The sequence below is a fragment of the Camponotus floridanus genome, unplaced genomic scaffold (assembly GCF_003227725.1).
Source record: "Camponotus floridanus strain SB8 unplaced genomic scaffold, Cflo_v7.5 scaffold1, whole genome shotgun sequence".
Classification (NCBI taxonomy): Eukaryota; Metazoa; Arthropoda; class Insecta; order Hymenoptera; family Formicidae; genus Camponotus; species Camponotus floridanus.
This window is the reverse complement of record NW_020229214.1, coordinates 4,191,817-4,211,251: the sequence shown is the minus strand read 5'-3', so window position 1 is coordinate 4,211,251 and position 19,435 is coordinate 4,191,817. Positions and strand designations below refer to the sequence as shown.

Here is a 19,435-nt window from a genome sequence, read left to right as displayed (position 1 = left end):
TTAATATGAGTCATTATCTTTATTATCGATATTTTTTAAAGTTTTTTTCTAAATATATTATTTATTACGCTCTTTCATATTGGAATTATTTTCGATGCTTGTTAGATTTGACTCTTGTAATATTTTCGCAAACAATGCTTTATCAAATTCAAATATTATAATCAAATATTATCCTTTAAAAAGCAGTATATAAATGTTGTTGCAATGTCTGTTGCATTGAAAATTCGAGTATAATCTGTTGATATATGACTACAGATTCTACAATCTCTTAGCATTTATCAACCAGCAGAGCCGAACGAGTCTCTGACTCTCGCTTATTCTTTTTATTTCACATTACGTGCAAGGACTAGCTCATAATACATGTTTCAAGCATACAAAAGGAGAAATAATAAGACTTTGGTTTAAGACAAAAAGCATTGCAATGTACGAAAATCATTGATCAAATTTGTAAACCCATACAATTTTGATATGTTTGTCAGATTAAAAATTTCCATTTCCGAAATGAATTTTTTCATGTATCTATTAGTATCCATCTATTTAAAGCGAAATATATAAAATGATCGTGTAAATTAGTCAAATTTCAGGAAAATTAAACAAAAATATTGTCAGGTATTTTTTGTCGGTAAAAATAAAATTATTATCCTAATTGTAAAAAGATTATGTTCACAATAATTACTCAAAATATGCAAATTAATTAATTCATGGCATAACAATTGACTGCATAAGCTTTCTCATCCGTCATGAAAAAATAAGCTTTATTAAACTTGGCAAAGTATTTTTATGCGAAAAAGAGATAAGAGTAAAATCAGGGTTTACCGTATAGATTGCGTTATCCGGGGAGCTCGACGTTGCGTCCGCTCCGCTGTTTGTTATCATCCCCCGATTGTTTTTCTCCCGCACGCGCGCTCTTGTTTCCCTCGTTCTCAATTCGAATCGTCGCGCAGCGATGATCTCCTCTCTCGTTGTTCTCCCTCATCTCTAAGATGACTCGCGTTCCATGAGATGCCTATGGCTTATGGTCCCGTTTGATGTCTCGTCTTGGCAAAACTGCCGGTGAAGAAACTGGAGTAGTTCGTACAGCTTGATCCTTATCGAGACGAAGAGGCACAGCTTCCTCGTCGGTGGATTCACCAGTAGGGTGCGTCGTTGGCCAGGTGCTGCCAGGACGCGAATTCGCTCCAGGTGCGCATGTTGAGCCTGGTGACTTCCGTGTTGCGCGGCATCACGTTGCCGTTTTCGTTGTTACCGGAAATCCCTTCGCAAGTCGTCGTCTGGATGTTGTCATGCCATTTAGCTGCTACCCGGGGCTGAAGTGTATGACGTGTCTCAATCCTTTGGTATGTGCTTGCATCGAAAAATATCTCTTGGATTCTTTTGAAATTTACTTAATATATTGACTTACATAATAAAAAAAAAAAAAATTTTTTTTCACGTAATATATTTATTTGACTTTTTTAAGAAATAATAAAAATAATTTCAACAGCGAATATTCAAAAACGTTGACATTCGAATAAACATATTCCTGAGGACTTTTAAGTCTTCAATAGCTTCGGAAGGCAATAAATCGCCTCTACTTGGTAAATATTTGATGAAGGTACCGAAGATCCTTTAATATTTATGTTCGTAAGTAAAATCACGTAATAATTTTTATCAAAAAAGTCTATCAGTCATGGCAAGAAGTCATGCATCATTACTAGACTTACAAGTAGAAGTGACGTCATGAGTCAGTCAATATATATTTGATAAATATTGAGAAATTTTTTCTCTGTGTATTTTATAAAAATTATATATATATATTTATAATTTAAAAAATTTTAATTCAATTAAAATTAATTTAAATTAAATTATACATACATACATACATACATTTGAATTAAAAAGAATCAAGAGAATCTTTCGTACATTATAATTTATGAAAAAACAAACATGTTAATTTACCTCTTGCTTCTTACGAATTATGTAGTTCTTGCTTTCGTTATTATCCCAAAACTCCTTGCCGTCGGTGCGATATCGCACACAGAATTCGATAACGTTCGACGCTACTGGCAGAGTGAGCCGGAATCGGAAGGTGTCGTAGAGTATGAGGGAAGCTGGTGATCCTCGTTGCTCTACGTACGTGCAGTACACATCCTCGTTAGTGACCCAGGAATCGTTGCTGACTCTCACCACGACTTCCTTGTCGTAGGCCAGATTCCGGACCTTTACCGTACCTACCAAGCATTGCTCGGATTCGCGCACAATTACATTCTCCAAGCTGACGTTATCCTGATCGAGCTTATGTCGAAAGGCGAGATAGTCACTCGCCGGTTGCGGGAAGGTCACTTGCCAGAGCGGTGTGGAGTTTTGCGTCGCATCCTGATTCTGATCCTTGGACGAACCGAGTAGACCTCCAGTCAGGCCGGCCACATAAGCCGTGCTCCACAGTGGTGGCACGTGGCTTGGTTCTGACATTACGCGAATCTGCACGAAAGATTGAACGAAATATTGAAAGATAGAAGAAAAAAATTTATTTTTTATAGAAGAAAGAAAGTAGAAGAGAACAAATTATTGGATGCACTGTTTCTATCGGATATAACTCATAATTTCAAATGACACAGAATGAAAGAATGTGCTTTCTCTCTCTCTATCTCTCTATGACTTAGAATTTGCTTTCTCTCTCTCTCTCTCTTTCTCTCTCTCTCTCTCTCTCTCTCTCTCTCTCTATCTATCTATCTATCTATCTATCTATCTATCTATCTATCTATCTATCTATCTATCTATCTATCTCTCTCTTTGCATCTAAAATGAATTTAACTGTAATTGAAAAGATTTTTTATGTCAATACAAACGAACTATATAAAAAAATTATTTGCTTGCAATCGAACAAGTTTATTATTAATTATACTAATAAAAATAATTGTGTCTGTATTATATTAATTTGAAATAAAATGTCATACGGAGTAGCCACGTAGAGTAACCACGTGCTTTCTATAATTAAAATTTAATATATTATCTTTTCACAAATCCATGATTAATGTACATTAATTAGCAAGAATTTTCACGTTATAAAAAGATAATGTAAAATAAGTTTTCAAACGAGTGTAAATAATATGTTTTATTGTAATATTGTAGATTATAGCGTACCTTAGATTTACGAAATTTACGTAACTTTTCTTTCAAGTGCTCTGGTAACATATTGATAAAATATATAAAAAAATATTAATTGTATAAAAAAATTTCACTTTTAAAGACATACACGTATTCGAGTCTTTCAAAATATCAACTTCCCTCTATCAAAGTCGAACAAGAACTGATAGTAAAAGGGCAAGGCTCGGAAAAGAAATAATTAAGGCTAGGTAAAAAAATAATTAAGGCGTTCCAAAACTGTTGCTAAGGAAGGTAAATGAAAGACAATAGTCGAAGCTGCATGAAAAATAATCCAATTTTGGAACACACTTGATGTAATTAAAAGAAAAATCTATTAACTCTTCTTTTCTTTCCAAAAGCGGCTGAATTTAAAATGGAGCGATGAAGTTTTCAATTTTTATTAAATCTTCAATTTGCACTTTCGTTTTTTTCGTCATTTTTTTTTCTTTGTTATTTACTCATAGACTTAAAGAAATAGATTGCGCATTTTCCTATAAAGACTGCCTTAACATTAAAAGGAGAGAGCGATCTCGGATCTCTTTCTTTCTCGCACAATTGAAGGAGAGAACGTTTATTCGCATAAAATGTAGATGAAAATTTTACACGAATGGAAGAAACACGAACATTTTCTCTCAGTTTTGGAACACGCTCGAGTAATGGATCGGAACCAATCAGAAATCGAAGCGGATCGGAAAAGTTCGGAACGGCCAATGAATAAAATTTTTTTCAGAAAGTACATTTCGGAACGTAGCCTAAATAGGAATTTTAAGCCGTTAAACTATTAGAAAATGCGGGTAAAAATTCCATTGAACGCATAGCCAATTAGAACACGGAAATTTCTTATCTGCTAGTTTCGATCTTAAATCTTTTAAATGTATTATAAGAAATATTACGTTTTAATATATTCTTTAGTTTTAGATAAATATATCGAACCAAATATATCGAATATATCGAATTATTTAGATTAAATAATAAATCGAATAATAAATTTGGAATTTTCTTTTTTGAGATATTTTGAGAGCAATCAATAAACAAAATATTTTAACACCAAAATCATAGAGAAATAAATAATTTTTAAAAATTATTCTTACAGCTATGTTTGCATAAAAATGTCCTCAATTAATTTTTATATTTATTTTCTTTATGTTTTTTAAATTTACTTATTTCGCGAGCAATGAATATAAAACTTGAACATTTGAAGAATATTTAATTTAAAAAACATTTTTTATATCAATTAAAAAGTTTTAAAGTTGCATTATATTAGTGCATTATATTAGTGGAGTGAATTGAATTTTAAGCAAAAAATTCCACAAAGTTTAATTTTGACAATAACCACAAGGTAATACTATTAATATTTTGGCATAGTAAGACGAATCAAATAAAGTGATTCTTGGCACTTACTTTTGACATAAATCCAATTTACATTTTTACTATTCATGTAACATAGGTTAAATGATTAAATAGCAGATGCTAACGCACACGTCAAACACATGATTTATGTAGATCTTAAAGCAAGATATTAACGCATTATTATTTATTTCACTAACTAGTGCTTTAATGAAAAGTACAACATTGATTCATGATACAAGATGTACGAGTTATGCATTAAAAAGAATTTTCTTTGTTTTTTTTTTTTACTTAGAAATTTGAGGAGAAACGAATCTCTGGATATTAAATATGTAAATATAAAAATAACAAAATTCAATCTATTACATAAGAAGATCAATTCCGTCTAATTAATTTAAATATTGATTTTAGTGTGAATACCTGTGTGAGAGGACGACCGCGATCGTCGGCAAACACCACCCGTTTCTTCTGTTTGCCATTGCCATCGTTTCGCAATGTGTCCAGAGGCAAAGATCCTGAAGAGAGGCATGGTCTGATTCTGGGGGGCACCGTTCTGCTAGTGATCGGGGGTGCCGTGACCACCAGGGGACTGTACAGTAAAGAACTGTACACTGGAGGGCTGTGCCCCAGAAGCAGTTCGGCTGGCATCGCTATGGAACACATTTAGATCTGAAATTGAAAAAGAAAACATTGTTAAAAAGATTGCAATGATTTCACGAATTTTGTACGCATCATGTATATCATTTGTAAAAATCATGGGAATTTTAAAAATCTCTCTGGAAAGATTTCTCTCTATATTTAAAAATTTGATGTTTTCGAATTATTATATAATAAAGAAATACACACACACACACACACATACACACACACACACACACACACACACATATATATACTTATATAAAAGTGAATTATAAAAGTGCTATATAAAATTAGACTTTATAATTCTATTTTCTAAATTATTTTATATAATTCCTCCTATATCTTTCGAAATATCTTGTAATGGAAATAATAACGTACAATTTTAGTCGATGACATGTTCTTTTGCCCACTTTCTAATTATTCCACCACGGCTAGAATTATAATGACAGAAGTAATCGCTAAATATTACTCGCGAGAAATCGAACGAGACTGGAATTATACTACTCGTAAAGTCACTTTGGCGTTTGAAATTTATTGGCGCCAAGATGCCGTTAATATTAATTTCTCCACGTCGTCGTGGGCGACATCGAGTATCCCGCTACGATATAACGGCAGAAGCAAAACTGTCAGGATTGTCGCTTCTCGAGACTGCCAGAGATTTCGTCAACCGTTCGGATCACTCCTAAGTCACGTGGATCCGTATATTTTAAAAATATTTGATTGTTATATTGATCGAATGCCAATTAGTTGTCGATGAAACAGATATTTATACATCGACCGATTTGCTAATCGTATTTTCCGTGTCGATAATAACACAGTCACCAAATACTTTTATAAGATTTTAAATCGTGATATACGCATAATTTTTGTATTTATATATTTCGAGGAATTATCGATCATTATCTATCATATCAGCTACAATATCAATCATTTATCACATAAATATGCATTAAAATATTTTATCTTAAGTTATGTGTATACATTTTTCTTTCAAAATATGATGTGATAATCTGGTTGTAAATTGAGGCCAAAATAAGTGGTTAAATCTATCAATTCAGAAATATATGAATAAGATTTATTATATATCTTATTAATATGAGCTTTAAATAAAATGAAACGTGATAAGATATATAATAATAATTTTACATAATTTAAGAAAATTTGTCCTTTAGCGAAAATTTAATCGGAGCCATCATTTGTCACAATTATTATAATTACATATTAACAGTTTTCTTCAAATATACAACTCCACATCAATCATTAAGACAGCATAGTAAAGAAATAATAAAGAAATAATTACACAATGTGAGATAAAAATTATCTTCGCTAAAATTTCGAACATGTATCTTCCATAATTTCTCGAATAGATAACATCTATCCTCTTTCGTATTTTAATTATGTTACAGAGAGAAACATAGCAGCTTTACTTCGCCGTACGTAAGGCTGTCGTAATCTACGCAATTTGTTGCAATTTATTGCTTTAATTCTGCATATAAATTCAAATCTAATCAAGGGTAAGAAAGAGTTAATTATGCTAGAGCTTATTATAGCCTCGCGGCCGTCGTTCTACGCACAATTTTGCCTCTGATATACTTTTTTGTATGCGACACGACGGCCGCGTGTACTCGCCGTAGAATACACGTGTAATCATGTTACTCGCGGAGTAGAATTACGAGTTTCGAGCGCGGCGAACCGGCGATCCTCGCGTTGTCGCTCTTCCTTTTCTGAAGACCGGTTCCGCGGGCGAGCCGGGCTCGAGACGAAGCGCATAGTATATGTACCACAGTTTGTATGTACCAGACCGGAACCGAACGGCAGAGCGTCCGCGCCGTTTGAGAATCGGCGGACCATGAATAGCGCGGACGTTTCAGGTTTCAGCGCAAAGTCACCTCCTAAATTGCGCTCGCGCGCCGAGAGAACGCATATCGATTACAATGCGAGATGCCTCAAAGGTTGCATGGTTCTCTCCTGGACCAGAATCGGACAATATCGAAAAGTTTAATTTCCAGTGCTAGAAATATGGAGTAATGTAATGTCATTACGTTCCTCGTTAATGAACAGATAATAGATGTATACAATATCAGTTTGCGAATATTGCTCGCCAAAGCGAAATCGTGTACTATGGAACATCCTGAGAGGATTCATTTCTCTCAGGAAAGTGCAAAAGAAACAATAATATCAGATTGCTTAATATAAAAAGTAATCGAGATAAGAGCTACAAAGTTAGCTTAGGATATCAGTTTACTATGTGGGTTTATCATGTGTGAAGAGATTCAATGAGGCTTAATTCAATAATTGGCACACGGATCTAATGATCATTTTCTGTTTGCTTGTAAGATTAAGCACGTTTAGATACTCGCGATTATTTTTATTATTGCGGCTTAATAAAAATTTAAAGGAGGAAACCGGTAATTAATAACTATTAAGCAATGTAAGTAAAAAAAAAATCTTATTTCAAGTCGGGAAAACTAGATTAATTATATCTAGAATAAGGATCTCTCTCCAAGCCAAAAAATATTTATCAGAAATAAAGAATTAAAACTGAATTAAAGAAAGGATTTAATTAAACGTTAACAATTACGATAACAAATTTTATAAAATGATAGAATTATACAGAAAAAAGATATTATAAAAACATAAATACTATACATTTTTATGAAATCGTTTGTTATATAAGTACACATACACGTACATAGTAAGTAAAAGTCGAGATTATTGGAGAGAGTATCATTCGCATTTTGTTTCGTCTGTCATTGATGTAGCAAAGACAGATTGTTTGGTCTAACAAATTACACAAAAAAATCTTATCATTTCTTACTACAAGTCATATTATCACTTTGCTGTAATTTTCCGATGTCATTGCAATATCAACAATATATATCATCAAATTGTTGAATAATACGATAAGCTAGTGATTCATTTGCGTATTTTTGTTAACAGACACAACTATCTATTAATTATTTATTAAACATATAATGTAATAGTAAATTATATATATATATATATATATATATATATATATATGTATATATAATAAACAAAAAAATAAAATAAAATAAAAATTTGATTTGATGATAATTATACAGTCACTTTTATTTCTATATAAGTGAGTATTATTATATTAATTAACAAGTAGTGTATTTATGTAGAGTATAATATTAAGAAAAATAATGATAATATTATTCTATTTGCTATAATATTTTATAGAATCAATAATCAAAATTACAATTACTTTCACGCGAAATAAATATTAATAGATTTGTACATTACCATAAAGAAATTAAATTAAAATTTTATCTTAAAAATTAGCTAAAGCTATCGTTTTAAATAATCAGATTTTTATACAATTCTATCGATCAATAATCAATGATCCAGATTCACTAACAATGCCTTCATATTGTCAATGCCTTCATTATCGCGTTTGCAGCCAATAAATCTTCGACATGCCTCGTTGCACATCTATTCATCGATTTGATGACTCGCGGCAAGCGTGTTGCATTTTCCTCTTCAGGAACATCGTCGCGTGTTCGAGCGTGATATATTTGGCCGTGATATTTTTATCGTTCTCGAAGAGACCGCGGAATGAATAGACTTTAACTCACGGTCTCTTAATTCCCGATTCGACATACCTCGTTACATCTCTATTTACGGCGCGTTGCACTTTATCGAGATGCATCGTCACGTGTTCGAAGTGATTTTCTTTTCATCTTACTCTTTTATAGAATCTATAAAATAGTAAGATGATTATTTATAAAAGAGTAAGATGAAAAGAAGAAATTTCTCATCAAACTAATAATTAGATCGGACTATCCAATTTACTTAATCGTAAATAATTAGATAAATATTATATAATAGACATTTTGAATAATAATATGAATTAAAATGTATTGACGCAATAATATATATTTTTTTCAAAATATTTATATTGCTGCATTTTTAGATATTCTTTCATGGACATTTATAATATAATATAATGCGTAACAGTCGATTAAACAAGATAATTATAATACTGTATTGTTATGGTAAAATTCAATTTTTTATGTTTCTAATGGAAAAACAAAAATAAATATTTAAAAGATTATTTAAAAATATTTAAGAAAATATTTAAAAGATATTTTATAAATATTCTTTTTTTTTCAAATAAATTCCGCGTTATTCTGGTATTGATCAATAATTTTGTAATTCACATTGAAACAAAAATTAATGACACCAAAATGATGCAATTTTTTCTGCTCCTTGTAAAAGCAGCAAAATGGGATACGAGTATGTCACCAGCAACAATTTATCGTTTGGCCTTTTCTGTTTGTACCAGTGGGGTCGGGTCATATGGTAGAGCACGCGACATGATTGCAGTAAGTGTCAGATATGTACAAGTTAGATAGGCGATCAAACGCATTTGTGACGATGCACTCTTCTTGGCTTCGATTAATGTATATGCTGACATTATTAATTTTGTAAAATTTATAATTTTATAATATTTGTAATTTAAATGAGTTTTTTTCATTTAAAATAAATATCTTCCCGTTTGCAAATTTTAATTTTTACTATCAACAAAATAAATGATTGATAATTATGTTGACGATCATGTGCTAAAATTGATAAGCAATTTATCGCAATTGATTGGTCATTACTTTATATTGTAATAAAAAAATCTCATGACATATATTCACAATTTATATAAAATAATGCGACATCTTCTTTTATCTAAAAAAATAGTTCATTATTTTTGCACGCTGTAAAGATAAAATGATTACTTTATGTAACATAATTAGAATTTTTGCAAACTAATCAGAAATGTATTAAACATCACATGAATAATTTATATTGAACATTCTTGAGTTTCTGATTTCTTGAGTTACGTTAACGCTTTATTTAATTTTATTTTTGTTTTTCTCATTTCTTTACATTTCTTTTCTCTTCTTCTTTAACTCTTGAAATATAACTTTATGTGACCTGAGATTTTTTTATACTTAATTATTTAGTTTGAAGAACTCATTTTGTATTTTTATAAATTATAATATTTCTTTAATATATACAGGTATAAAAGATTGCAAAATTGATTCAATTCTGGCAAATTTCATATTTCGCAAAAAAATTAAAATCTATTTCGATAGCTTCGTGAGAAAGCGTTTATGACTTAAATGCAGTGCACTGTAAAATTTCAATTATACGGCTTCCTTTCTTTCGTCGGCGTACTGTCCGGTCTCGTGACTTGCTGCGGAAAATTGCGCAGTCGTCAAACTATTTTGGACATACTTGCAGTCAAATTTAGAAAAGATCCACCATCCTCTTGCGCTTCGTGTCGCGAAACACATCACGGCCTTGGACCAGGTCCAATTGTCCACGCTCTAAGGTAGATGTAAACTCGCGCATATCATCAAAGAGCGGAAAAGCGAGTCTAATTGCGAATTGCTTGAAATAGGAAACCTTAACCCCGCGTCTTATGATACATGCACCGGTTCATAAATAACAAGTTCCAATAAGAAGCAAACCGGATTTAAAAAATAATAATTACAATTTAACGCAACAAAAAATTGAAAATTGCAAAAAAAAAACTCATCTGTTTTAGTATTTCTAGTCTATTATTTTTCTAAGACTCGAGAGAGAAAATTCTACGATATGTATTTGTTTATATTTTATATAGAGAGATTATAAATTTTTCAACTTACATTTTACATATGCTTATACAAAGCACAAATTGTGTTTATTAAAGGCAATTAGACGCAAATTATTGAGCAGAACAAAATATTTGCATTGACAAAATTATATTAATTAATTAAGCATATACTATTTGACATAAAATTATTATACTTTAATGTAATTTATAATAAATATATAGATAATATTTATTTATACATACACAGATAAAAATATAAAGTTATTTTTGATATTTTTATTATTATTAAAATTTAATATTTAACATTTATAATTATTAAAATTTAACATGGAGAAATATAATAATAGACTTCTATGACTTTATCAATTAGACTTCAGTGGCCTTATCAATTAGAAAGATAGAATCCCGTGGAGTAGAGTGTATACCTTTTAAATGAGTTTTTTATTCGAGATAATATGATGAATGATATCTGCCTCATAAATCTCTTTATACGATCTGAAGCGTACTATTTATATATTTGCCTCGATAAATAGATCGTCATTTATTGCTCGAACGATGTGAACGATGTGTTAAATATTGACTGGGTCATCAGATTCAAGCAGCAAAAAATGCGCATTTAAGATTAAGATATGTTATATTACAAATAATTACAAATAATTACAAATAATTACATTAATAATTACAAATCCAATCATAAAAACCAAAATATTACGTATGCGGTTTCTTCAGTCTCAATAAAATATTAATTTTAAGTAAAAACACTGCACGTATGCGGTTTCTTCAGTCTCAATAAAATATTAATTTTAAATAAAAACACTGCATATATATATATATTAATCGTAGTGAATTTAATAATAATAAATGTATATATTATCATTAATTGTCGGTTCAACATTTGCAAAAAATTCAAATTTGGTGTGATGAATAATTAATAATTAAAAATAAACTTTAAAAAATTAAACTTAAAAGACGAGGCATTTATATAAAGTTTTATAAAAGTAAGTTTTGAAATATTATGACAATTTAATTATATTATTTACTAACTATTAATTATCAACTTTATTTCGAATCTTCCTTCTAATAATTATAATTTTTAGCTTACACTATTTTCAATTCGTTTTTGAAGATATATAATCTTTTGCAAGTTAAAAGTCAGTTGTTGATATAATTTTATACATTACATATCACGAAAATAAATTTATGTGCTATATAATCTTATGTTACTCCGAAAAATCGAAAGAAAGTCGTAAAGATGTCAATTATCATTATCGAATGTCCACAACGACAGATTATTTAACTGGAAAAATATTATGAAATAACACGGTATCTATGCAGCAGACATCCCAATTTTGCAAAATCAATCGTAATTATCAGTCGTCAGAATTTTACTATATCAATAAGTGATAAGACTGCATGAAATTAACATCATATAACATAGATAATAAAAGCGAGTAAAAAAGACGTAAAATGTGTCAAAAATACGTGCATTTTCACAAAAATCTTTTTGTAGATAATGGCTTGTAATAATTTTCAATTTAATTCCTCCCATTTCATTACGTTAGCAATCATATAAATAATTGATAATTGACCTAGAGTCATATCGAGATAATATAACTGCATCTAATTACTTAATGATAACGACTTCTCATTTTCTCCTTATAAAATGTTGGATTTTCATATTATTACAATAAAATTATATATTCAATTAAGTAATAAAAGTTTGAAAAAATATAAAGAAATAATAGAATTTTAATTAGAGAATCTCAAATTATGATATAAATTAATATTATAGGATATAAGATTTTGTTTTACTACATTATGATCAGCCGAAAATCTGACAAATATTCGAATCAAACAGAGAAATTTAATCGCGCATACGAAAACACATGTTGCTATCGGTTTCAACACTTTTACCGGTATAGCGTGACTTTTGTTTGTCGGTCCGTACCGTGCGATATTGCTCGATACAGCATTTAATCGGAGTCACCTTGCGTCTCAAGACACATATATTTTTATCATTGAGGAAAAAAGTGGAGGGCACGTTTGATTTGATTGCGTTAAAAATGCACTTGAGAGCGATCGAGGCGGCAAATGACGTTTTCGATGACGTCGATCGGCGTGTCTCGATGAAACTGACAGCGCGAGGAGGGTAAAATCGCACACGTGAGAGCGGACAACCGCGCGAATCGCCCCGATTTCGCTTCTCAGGAATACGACATTCTGCAAATAGCACGATGCTCCTATTCTGTCGCATGAATCAGTTGGCAAAAATAAAGGCAGAACGACGATCGTGAATGAAAACAGTTGTTTTCTCGAACGTATTATAGATTCCATGGAATTTTACCAAACAATTCTGATCTCCTCGCTCTATAAAATGTTTGCGAGAAATGCAAACGAAAGATTTTGCATAAATTCATGTGAAGTTTAGCTCTGAGTAACTAAAAATTTCCGATATAATGTTTAGATAGAGAAATTTGTTAGTTTATAAAAAAAATAGTATCATAAATAGAAAATTTTTATTTAAAAGTACATAATAATTTGTGATAAAATAACGCGTTATATTTTTTTAATGATTAAATAATTTCTGATAATTACATTCATGAACAAGATCAAATTTGACAGATAAGTAACTGATAGTATGGCTTAATTAATTATATCCTTTTTGCTCGAATAAACACTTTGTTGATTCTGTATCTATATATCGCATTCTAATTATAATTGTTGATTTGAGTATGAAATATAAAAAAAAATGACATTATCAGAAAAAAGAAACAAATGACACCGAAATAATGATGCCGAAACCTTTGTGTATGCCTGACCTATGATAATCTCGAATATCATATTACTCGGTCTGTACATCAAAGTGATCAGAATAATGTAAACGATGTGCATAAGAATGTAAACATTATACCGACTAACCTTGAACTGCTGCTCTTTGCCATTTTTAATTGTCAGGCACGCATATATTACTGTTACTTAAAAAACTTGCCTTTTTAAAATACATTCCGAATAAACAAATTTTTATAATGAATTGAATTTTAAGTTCTATAAAATACGACACAAATTTCCAATCTAAAGATTCTATTATAATAAATTTGCGTACAAAAAAATCTTCAGTAATTTTAAAAGCATAAATAAGTGTGAATAAATCAATTGTTTTTCTGACAAAAAAAAATTGAATTTACATTAAGTAAAAATTATATTTTATTATTCATGCTATATTTTTTGCTATTAATAAGATATTTTGGAAATATATATATATATATATATATATTTTTTTTTTTTTTTTTTTTTCATCGCACTGATGTTAGAAAAGTAAAAAACATCAACATTCGTCAAAGTTTTATTTAAATTTATGACATATGTCATGTTTGTTCATCATATACATTCATTATTTTTGCGATGAGTCGAAAAATAACATGTTAGATGCTTACATTAGTAACGCATAGTAAATTTTGATTACGACGATAATTTGTTCAAATTTATATTGTGTAAGTATAATACAATGAATATATGCGTAAAAGGTAAAAGCTTTAAACCATAAAAAAAGTAGCCGATTATCATAAAAAAATAATAAGCAGAGAAAAAGACATTCCTCAACCGGTTTTACCTTTTCGCATGCATGTCACAAGAGAAACGAGCATAAATCCGGTCGAAAGCAGAAGGACCGGTCGACGGAATTTGAATACCTTCATTTCAATTCGGGTTCCGATCAGATTACGACCAGTACGTGATACAAAAAATAGTTTGGAAATTATTTAGGCTTACATTTTGATTGGTCTATTTCTTCGTGCTACACTTTACGATTGTTGGTCGAATTAAAATAGTAAAATTTTAAATAGTTAAATAAAACTAACGACGATATAATTATTGTAGCCAAGCATTTAAAACGTTTTTAATTTACCTTCTTGATTAAATGCTTATTCATAGATGTATTCTATTAAACATAAATTTATTTTCTTTGCTGCGATTAGTGACACTTAATTGCAATTTTTTCCAAATAGTGCTTTTTTATTTTTTATTTTGTATCTTTTCATTTTTTTCGGTACAAGGAATTTTCTAAAAAATTTACTTACTATAAAATTACATCTACTGTAAACACATAAATCGAAAGAATGCGAGTTTTGCAAAAATTGTTGTACTTTGACAAAAGAATGTTTTCTTTATTAACTGCTGTGTGTCACCTGACATCTACGTGACAAGCACGTAAGAGAGTGCATGTATAAACGATGTTTGATGAATCGTAGTTGCTACCTTCAGAATCGGGCGATTCATATTCATTCCCGTTCTTTCTCATTGTCTCAGTGTAGGATATTTTTTTCTCTTTTTGCTCAGACGAAGGCGCCGTTGAGGTCGAATCTTCTCAGCCTTATCGCCTTTCTGGTTCGAAGCAGTAATGATAACCGATATTTATCCTCGGCTTCCTCTCTCTCTCTCTTTTTCTTTAGCTCTAATGCTCTCGTCGATCACGGAATCTTACTGAACAAAGTTTAATCGTGCCGAAACTATACGTGCACGCGCAATGTCGAAACAGGAAATAAAAAGTTGATTTTAAATTTATCTAGAAATTAAGAGATGCTAAGTACTTATTTCTATATTTGATTGTTTAATATTTGCTAATATAACTTCAAATGCAAATTTAAATACAAATATCCTAAGGTAAAAAAAAATGATATGCTAATTGAAGAACTGTTGATCATTAATTTGCTCGCTCAAAAATAATAAAGAGAAAATAAATGTTAAAATTTAAAACCAAATAAATTATCTCTTAATAGGTTTTGAGCTCAAAAGCTGCTTGTTATTATATAATTAGCGTGTCATTTTACAATTCTTCAGGTTATTTTCCGAGTATCAAAAGAGTTGCACTTGGTTATACTTAATTAACTGTGGCGCCTCAACTTTTTTTCATTTTATCTGATGTAATACCATTCGAGAATCACGTGGCTCTAAGTTTATTTTTTCTTTTAAACTACAACGTGAGAAATCAGTAGACAAATCGAAAGACTGATAAGGTATATCAGTCATTTTTTATTCGATGTCATATTTTCCTTTGTCTGATAATGTCATTGTTAATTTATTAATATTACATATAAAAGAACGAAATACATTCATTTAAAGATTTAACTATTTATCTAAGATCTAAATATTTAATAAAATATAAAATATAGTAATTCCTCAACGAATAAACTCATTAAAAAAACTCAATTTAGAACTTTATTAAAATAAAATTTAATTAAAATAAAATTTAATTGATATTATTTATTTGACAATAATATCAACATTTTTCTAATATTAACATCGATCCCTTATCCAATAAGTTAAAATACAGCTCATAGAAAAGATATCAATATTTTAATATTATGTGACAATTCAAAATTGTATTTAGATTAATCAAAAATTTTTTTTCACTATATATTCGAATATCCAGTCTGTAGGATTTTTTCTTTTCTTTAAAAAAATATTTTTTTGCGATAATCGGCAAACAGGTTTTCTCCGGAAGCGAGTACTTCAACATGCACATATGTGGAAACACATATAAGCGAATAGGAATTATATGAATGCCATGCTTCATATACACCAGTTCGATAGAATCCTGCGTGGGCGTATGCGAGGGACGATTGACCGGAAAACACGCAAGTTTTCTTGCGGGGGCACGAGAGCACGCGGCCACACGCACGCATACGACGCGTGAATGTCGTTCAGAAAACCGCTAAGCTGGTTTCTAGAGAGAATATCTGGACGTGGAGCATATTCGACGCATGTTTCTCTCGAATTTAATTTGAATTTTCATCTGAGACTTTTCTTCTAATCGAAAAAGTTATCAAGCTTGATGCATCGAAGATATTTTTTTTATTATTTTATTTTTATTATTGTTTACTAAAATTAAAAAGGCAAAGAATTGGATAAAATAAAAACGAGCAAAGAATTTTTTAAGATAACTGTCAGATCATACTTATTTTCATTCATCTTTTGTCAACTTGCTCCTAATTAATTGTATCAAAACAATTGTATTTTATTTGAAAAAATTCTTAACGCGTTTGGATTAGACAAGGCTGGATTAATGTGGATGTCTAATTCATTAGTGTCATGATATATAATATGTAACACGAGTGCGAATTATGCAGACTGTCGTCTGCGGAAGATATCTCGGGTCTTGTTTGTAAACATAGAATCCCCTTCGTGAAACGATAATAAATATGGTAAACGTGCGTACAGTTATTTTGGCCCGTTGTGAAGAAATTCCAAATATACACGTGTAAATGATTAGAACCCACTAAACTAAAATTCACACGTTACTTTTATTCTAATTATCTTCCGTTTAAAATATCACAACTTTATGATAAAATACGTAACAAGTTTGCGATTAATTATTGCGCGTGGCGCAATTATATCGGTATTCTTTTGCCAGCCAACAAAAATATCGCATCGATAAACAAGAAGCAAGAGTTCAATTATAGACAACTCGTAAAAAAATGTATTCTTGGCATTTTCCGCTATTGCAAATATAATAAGTTAATGAGATCAGAACATGATCTTTTATTTTTGTCTTATGTTTCAATCTCACGTTTTCTTTTCTAAAATCAACCCATTAAAATTTAGCTTTACTGAGAGGAAATAAAATTTCAATAAAATAATATTTTTCTAGAAGTACAAAAAAATTTATATTTACATAAATTAAATTTTCGCTATAATCCAAGTTCGTTTATGTCACATTTGTTTCAAAATCTGAGTTTCATCTATCCTTATTCAATATGCCATCTGTACATTAGTACAATTAAATCATAGCAGTGATATAAATACTCTTGCAAGTCGTACTCTTGATACATGTCACACGTGTCAAATTTTTATGAAATTCGCGATTATAAATCATTCCCGGCCATAAGAGAAACATCCAAGTTTATTACAGACTTAAGCGTCATTTCGGAGTAATGCGTCTGTGTTTTCGGAGTAATCCTAAAATTACTGCACCGTTGAGCTCATTTGGGATTTATATAAGCTCAATTTTTAATATTATAGAATTCTTATTACAGATATAAAAAAATATATTTTATGTACAGTTACAAAATGCCAGATATAAAAAATATATTTTATGTATAGTTATCAAGTTATATAATTTTATTTTAAGATATATTGATATGAAAGAGAGGCTATTTTATATTGAATACATCTGAGTTTATTGGAAAATTATAATATCAATTTCAGTAATTTAAGCATTTGAAGAGTCTGTCTTAATTCTAGGAGTCGTTACAAAAATAATTAATTTCACAATTGTTATAATATGATTTATTTATTATATTATCGATTCGTTTCTCAATATTATTAATTATTATTAAAAATTTTTAATTTTTAAAATTATATATTAATTATTGAAGAAAAATCTGAACTAGTGTAGAAAAGATTATAACATAAGTGTGAGAATTTTAATATATATATTTTTTTAAAGAAAATATTTTTTGGCATTTCAAACGTGCGTTCAAACTTCATAACTTCAATTGTCGCTACGATACAGAAAAATTTTCTAATCCGAATAAAATATACTTTGCACTTAATTCTATTCGTATTTTCTGTAACTTTATTGAATAGATTTTTTTATTTATTAACGTGATGAAAAGAGCTTTCTTTCGTTAATTATTAAACTCGAATTCGACATTAATCGTGATAGTACATTTGACGAATCATTTGCATCGTAAGTGGTCACGACGGAATCATTCAACCTCGCAAGACCCAACGTGTGAGAGATGTGCATATCGCCTACGCGTGATATGTTAATAAACCAATAAAGAACGATAGAGAATAACGAGTTACTTACTGTTTCTCGCAGTAATGACAGACCCTTCCGACACGACGGGGAATGAATTAAAGAAATCTTCGTGTGGACGTTTCCTCTCGTTGCAGTTACCACCGACGTTTTCTTTCTGACGAGAGTATCCCCCTGTTTGCTCTTTTTATTCCGCAACTTTGGGGCAATCGAGTTGTCAGTTGAAGTTACGTCTCTTTCCCTCCGACAAATCTCTCATACGACCGTACATAACATCGCGATATTCGAATATATCGCGATTTTTATTAGATGAACGGCGTGTGGAAATGTGTAAATACGCGGGTCGTTTAAAGGGTCAACGGAATTGTCGGGCGGTTCTCTCTTCCTCTCTTCCTCTCACATGTTAATAATCGCTGTGCAGCGCATCGCACGCCTATCCCTCATCGACTCTGTCGCACTCGACCGACAGTGGCGTCTTATCTTAATCCGTAGTCATTCGATCGGACATTCGTCGACCGATACGCGAAAAGTCGCGAGATCGCGATATCGTCCGAAAGGAGCGAGAGTTCAAATTCTGTCTCGCGGACGGCACAAATCCACCGTCGATCGCGCGGTACCAATCTGTCTTCGACCACGTCCGACGCGCGTTTGAACGCAGGGCGCGAGGCGCGAGCCGGCCGGCGGCGCGAGCGCGCGCATGCGCGCCTACTGTCATGCATGACATTCACGTGATCGCGGCGCGCGAGTCACGTGCTTCTTGCATTCTCGCCTGCAGCCGACGGGTTGATTTTCTCCCGCTATAAAGTTGCGGAGAAGCGGGCGCGATTTTAATATATATACCGATTCTGTCTGTGGCGCCGGCCTTTTGACATGTTCCATTTTATTGAGGGAACATCATCTCCCCTTCCCCCCTCGAAAATTGCCGTGCTCGAGCTGCGCTTTAT

The 19,435-nt window shown here is 31.0% G+C and overlaps 1 protein-coding gene across 3 annotated transcripts; it reads right to left on the bottom strand.

The window, feature by feature from the left end:
- Positions 1-820: 820 nt before the first annotated feature.
- Positions 821-19,135, bottom strand: LOC105248451 (protein phosphatase 1 regulatory subunit 3C). Of its 3 annotated transcripts, none has more exons than XM_011253242.1 (4): positions 18,543-19,135; positions 4,894-5,142; positions 1,939-2,460; positions 821-1,307 (listed from the first exon to the last, which is right to left on the bottom strand). In XM_011253242.1, exons 2-4 carry the CDS (start codon positions 5,134-5,136, stop codon positions 1,128-1,130), a joined length of 945 nt encoding a protein of 314 aa, XP_011251544.1. In that variant the 5' UTR covers positions 5,137-5,142; positions 18,543-19,135; the 3' UTR covers positions 821-1,127. The 3 variants fall into 3 exon arrangements, with proteins under 3 accessions (XP_011251544.1, XP_011251546.1, XP_011251547.1); XM_011253244.3 differs by lacking the exon at positions 18,543-19,135 and adding an exon at positions 5,494-5,719; XM_011253245.2 differs by having other exon boundaries at positions 1,160-1,344.
- Between the last annotated feature and the right edge of the window lie 300 nt (positions 19,136-19,435).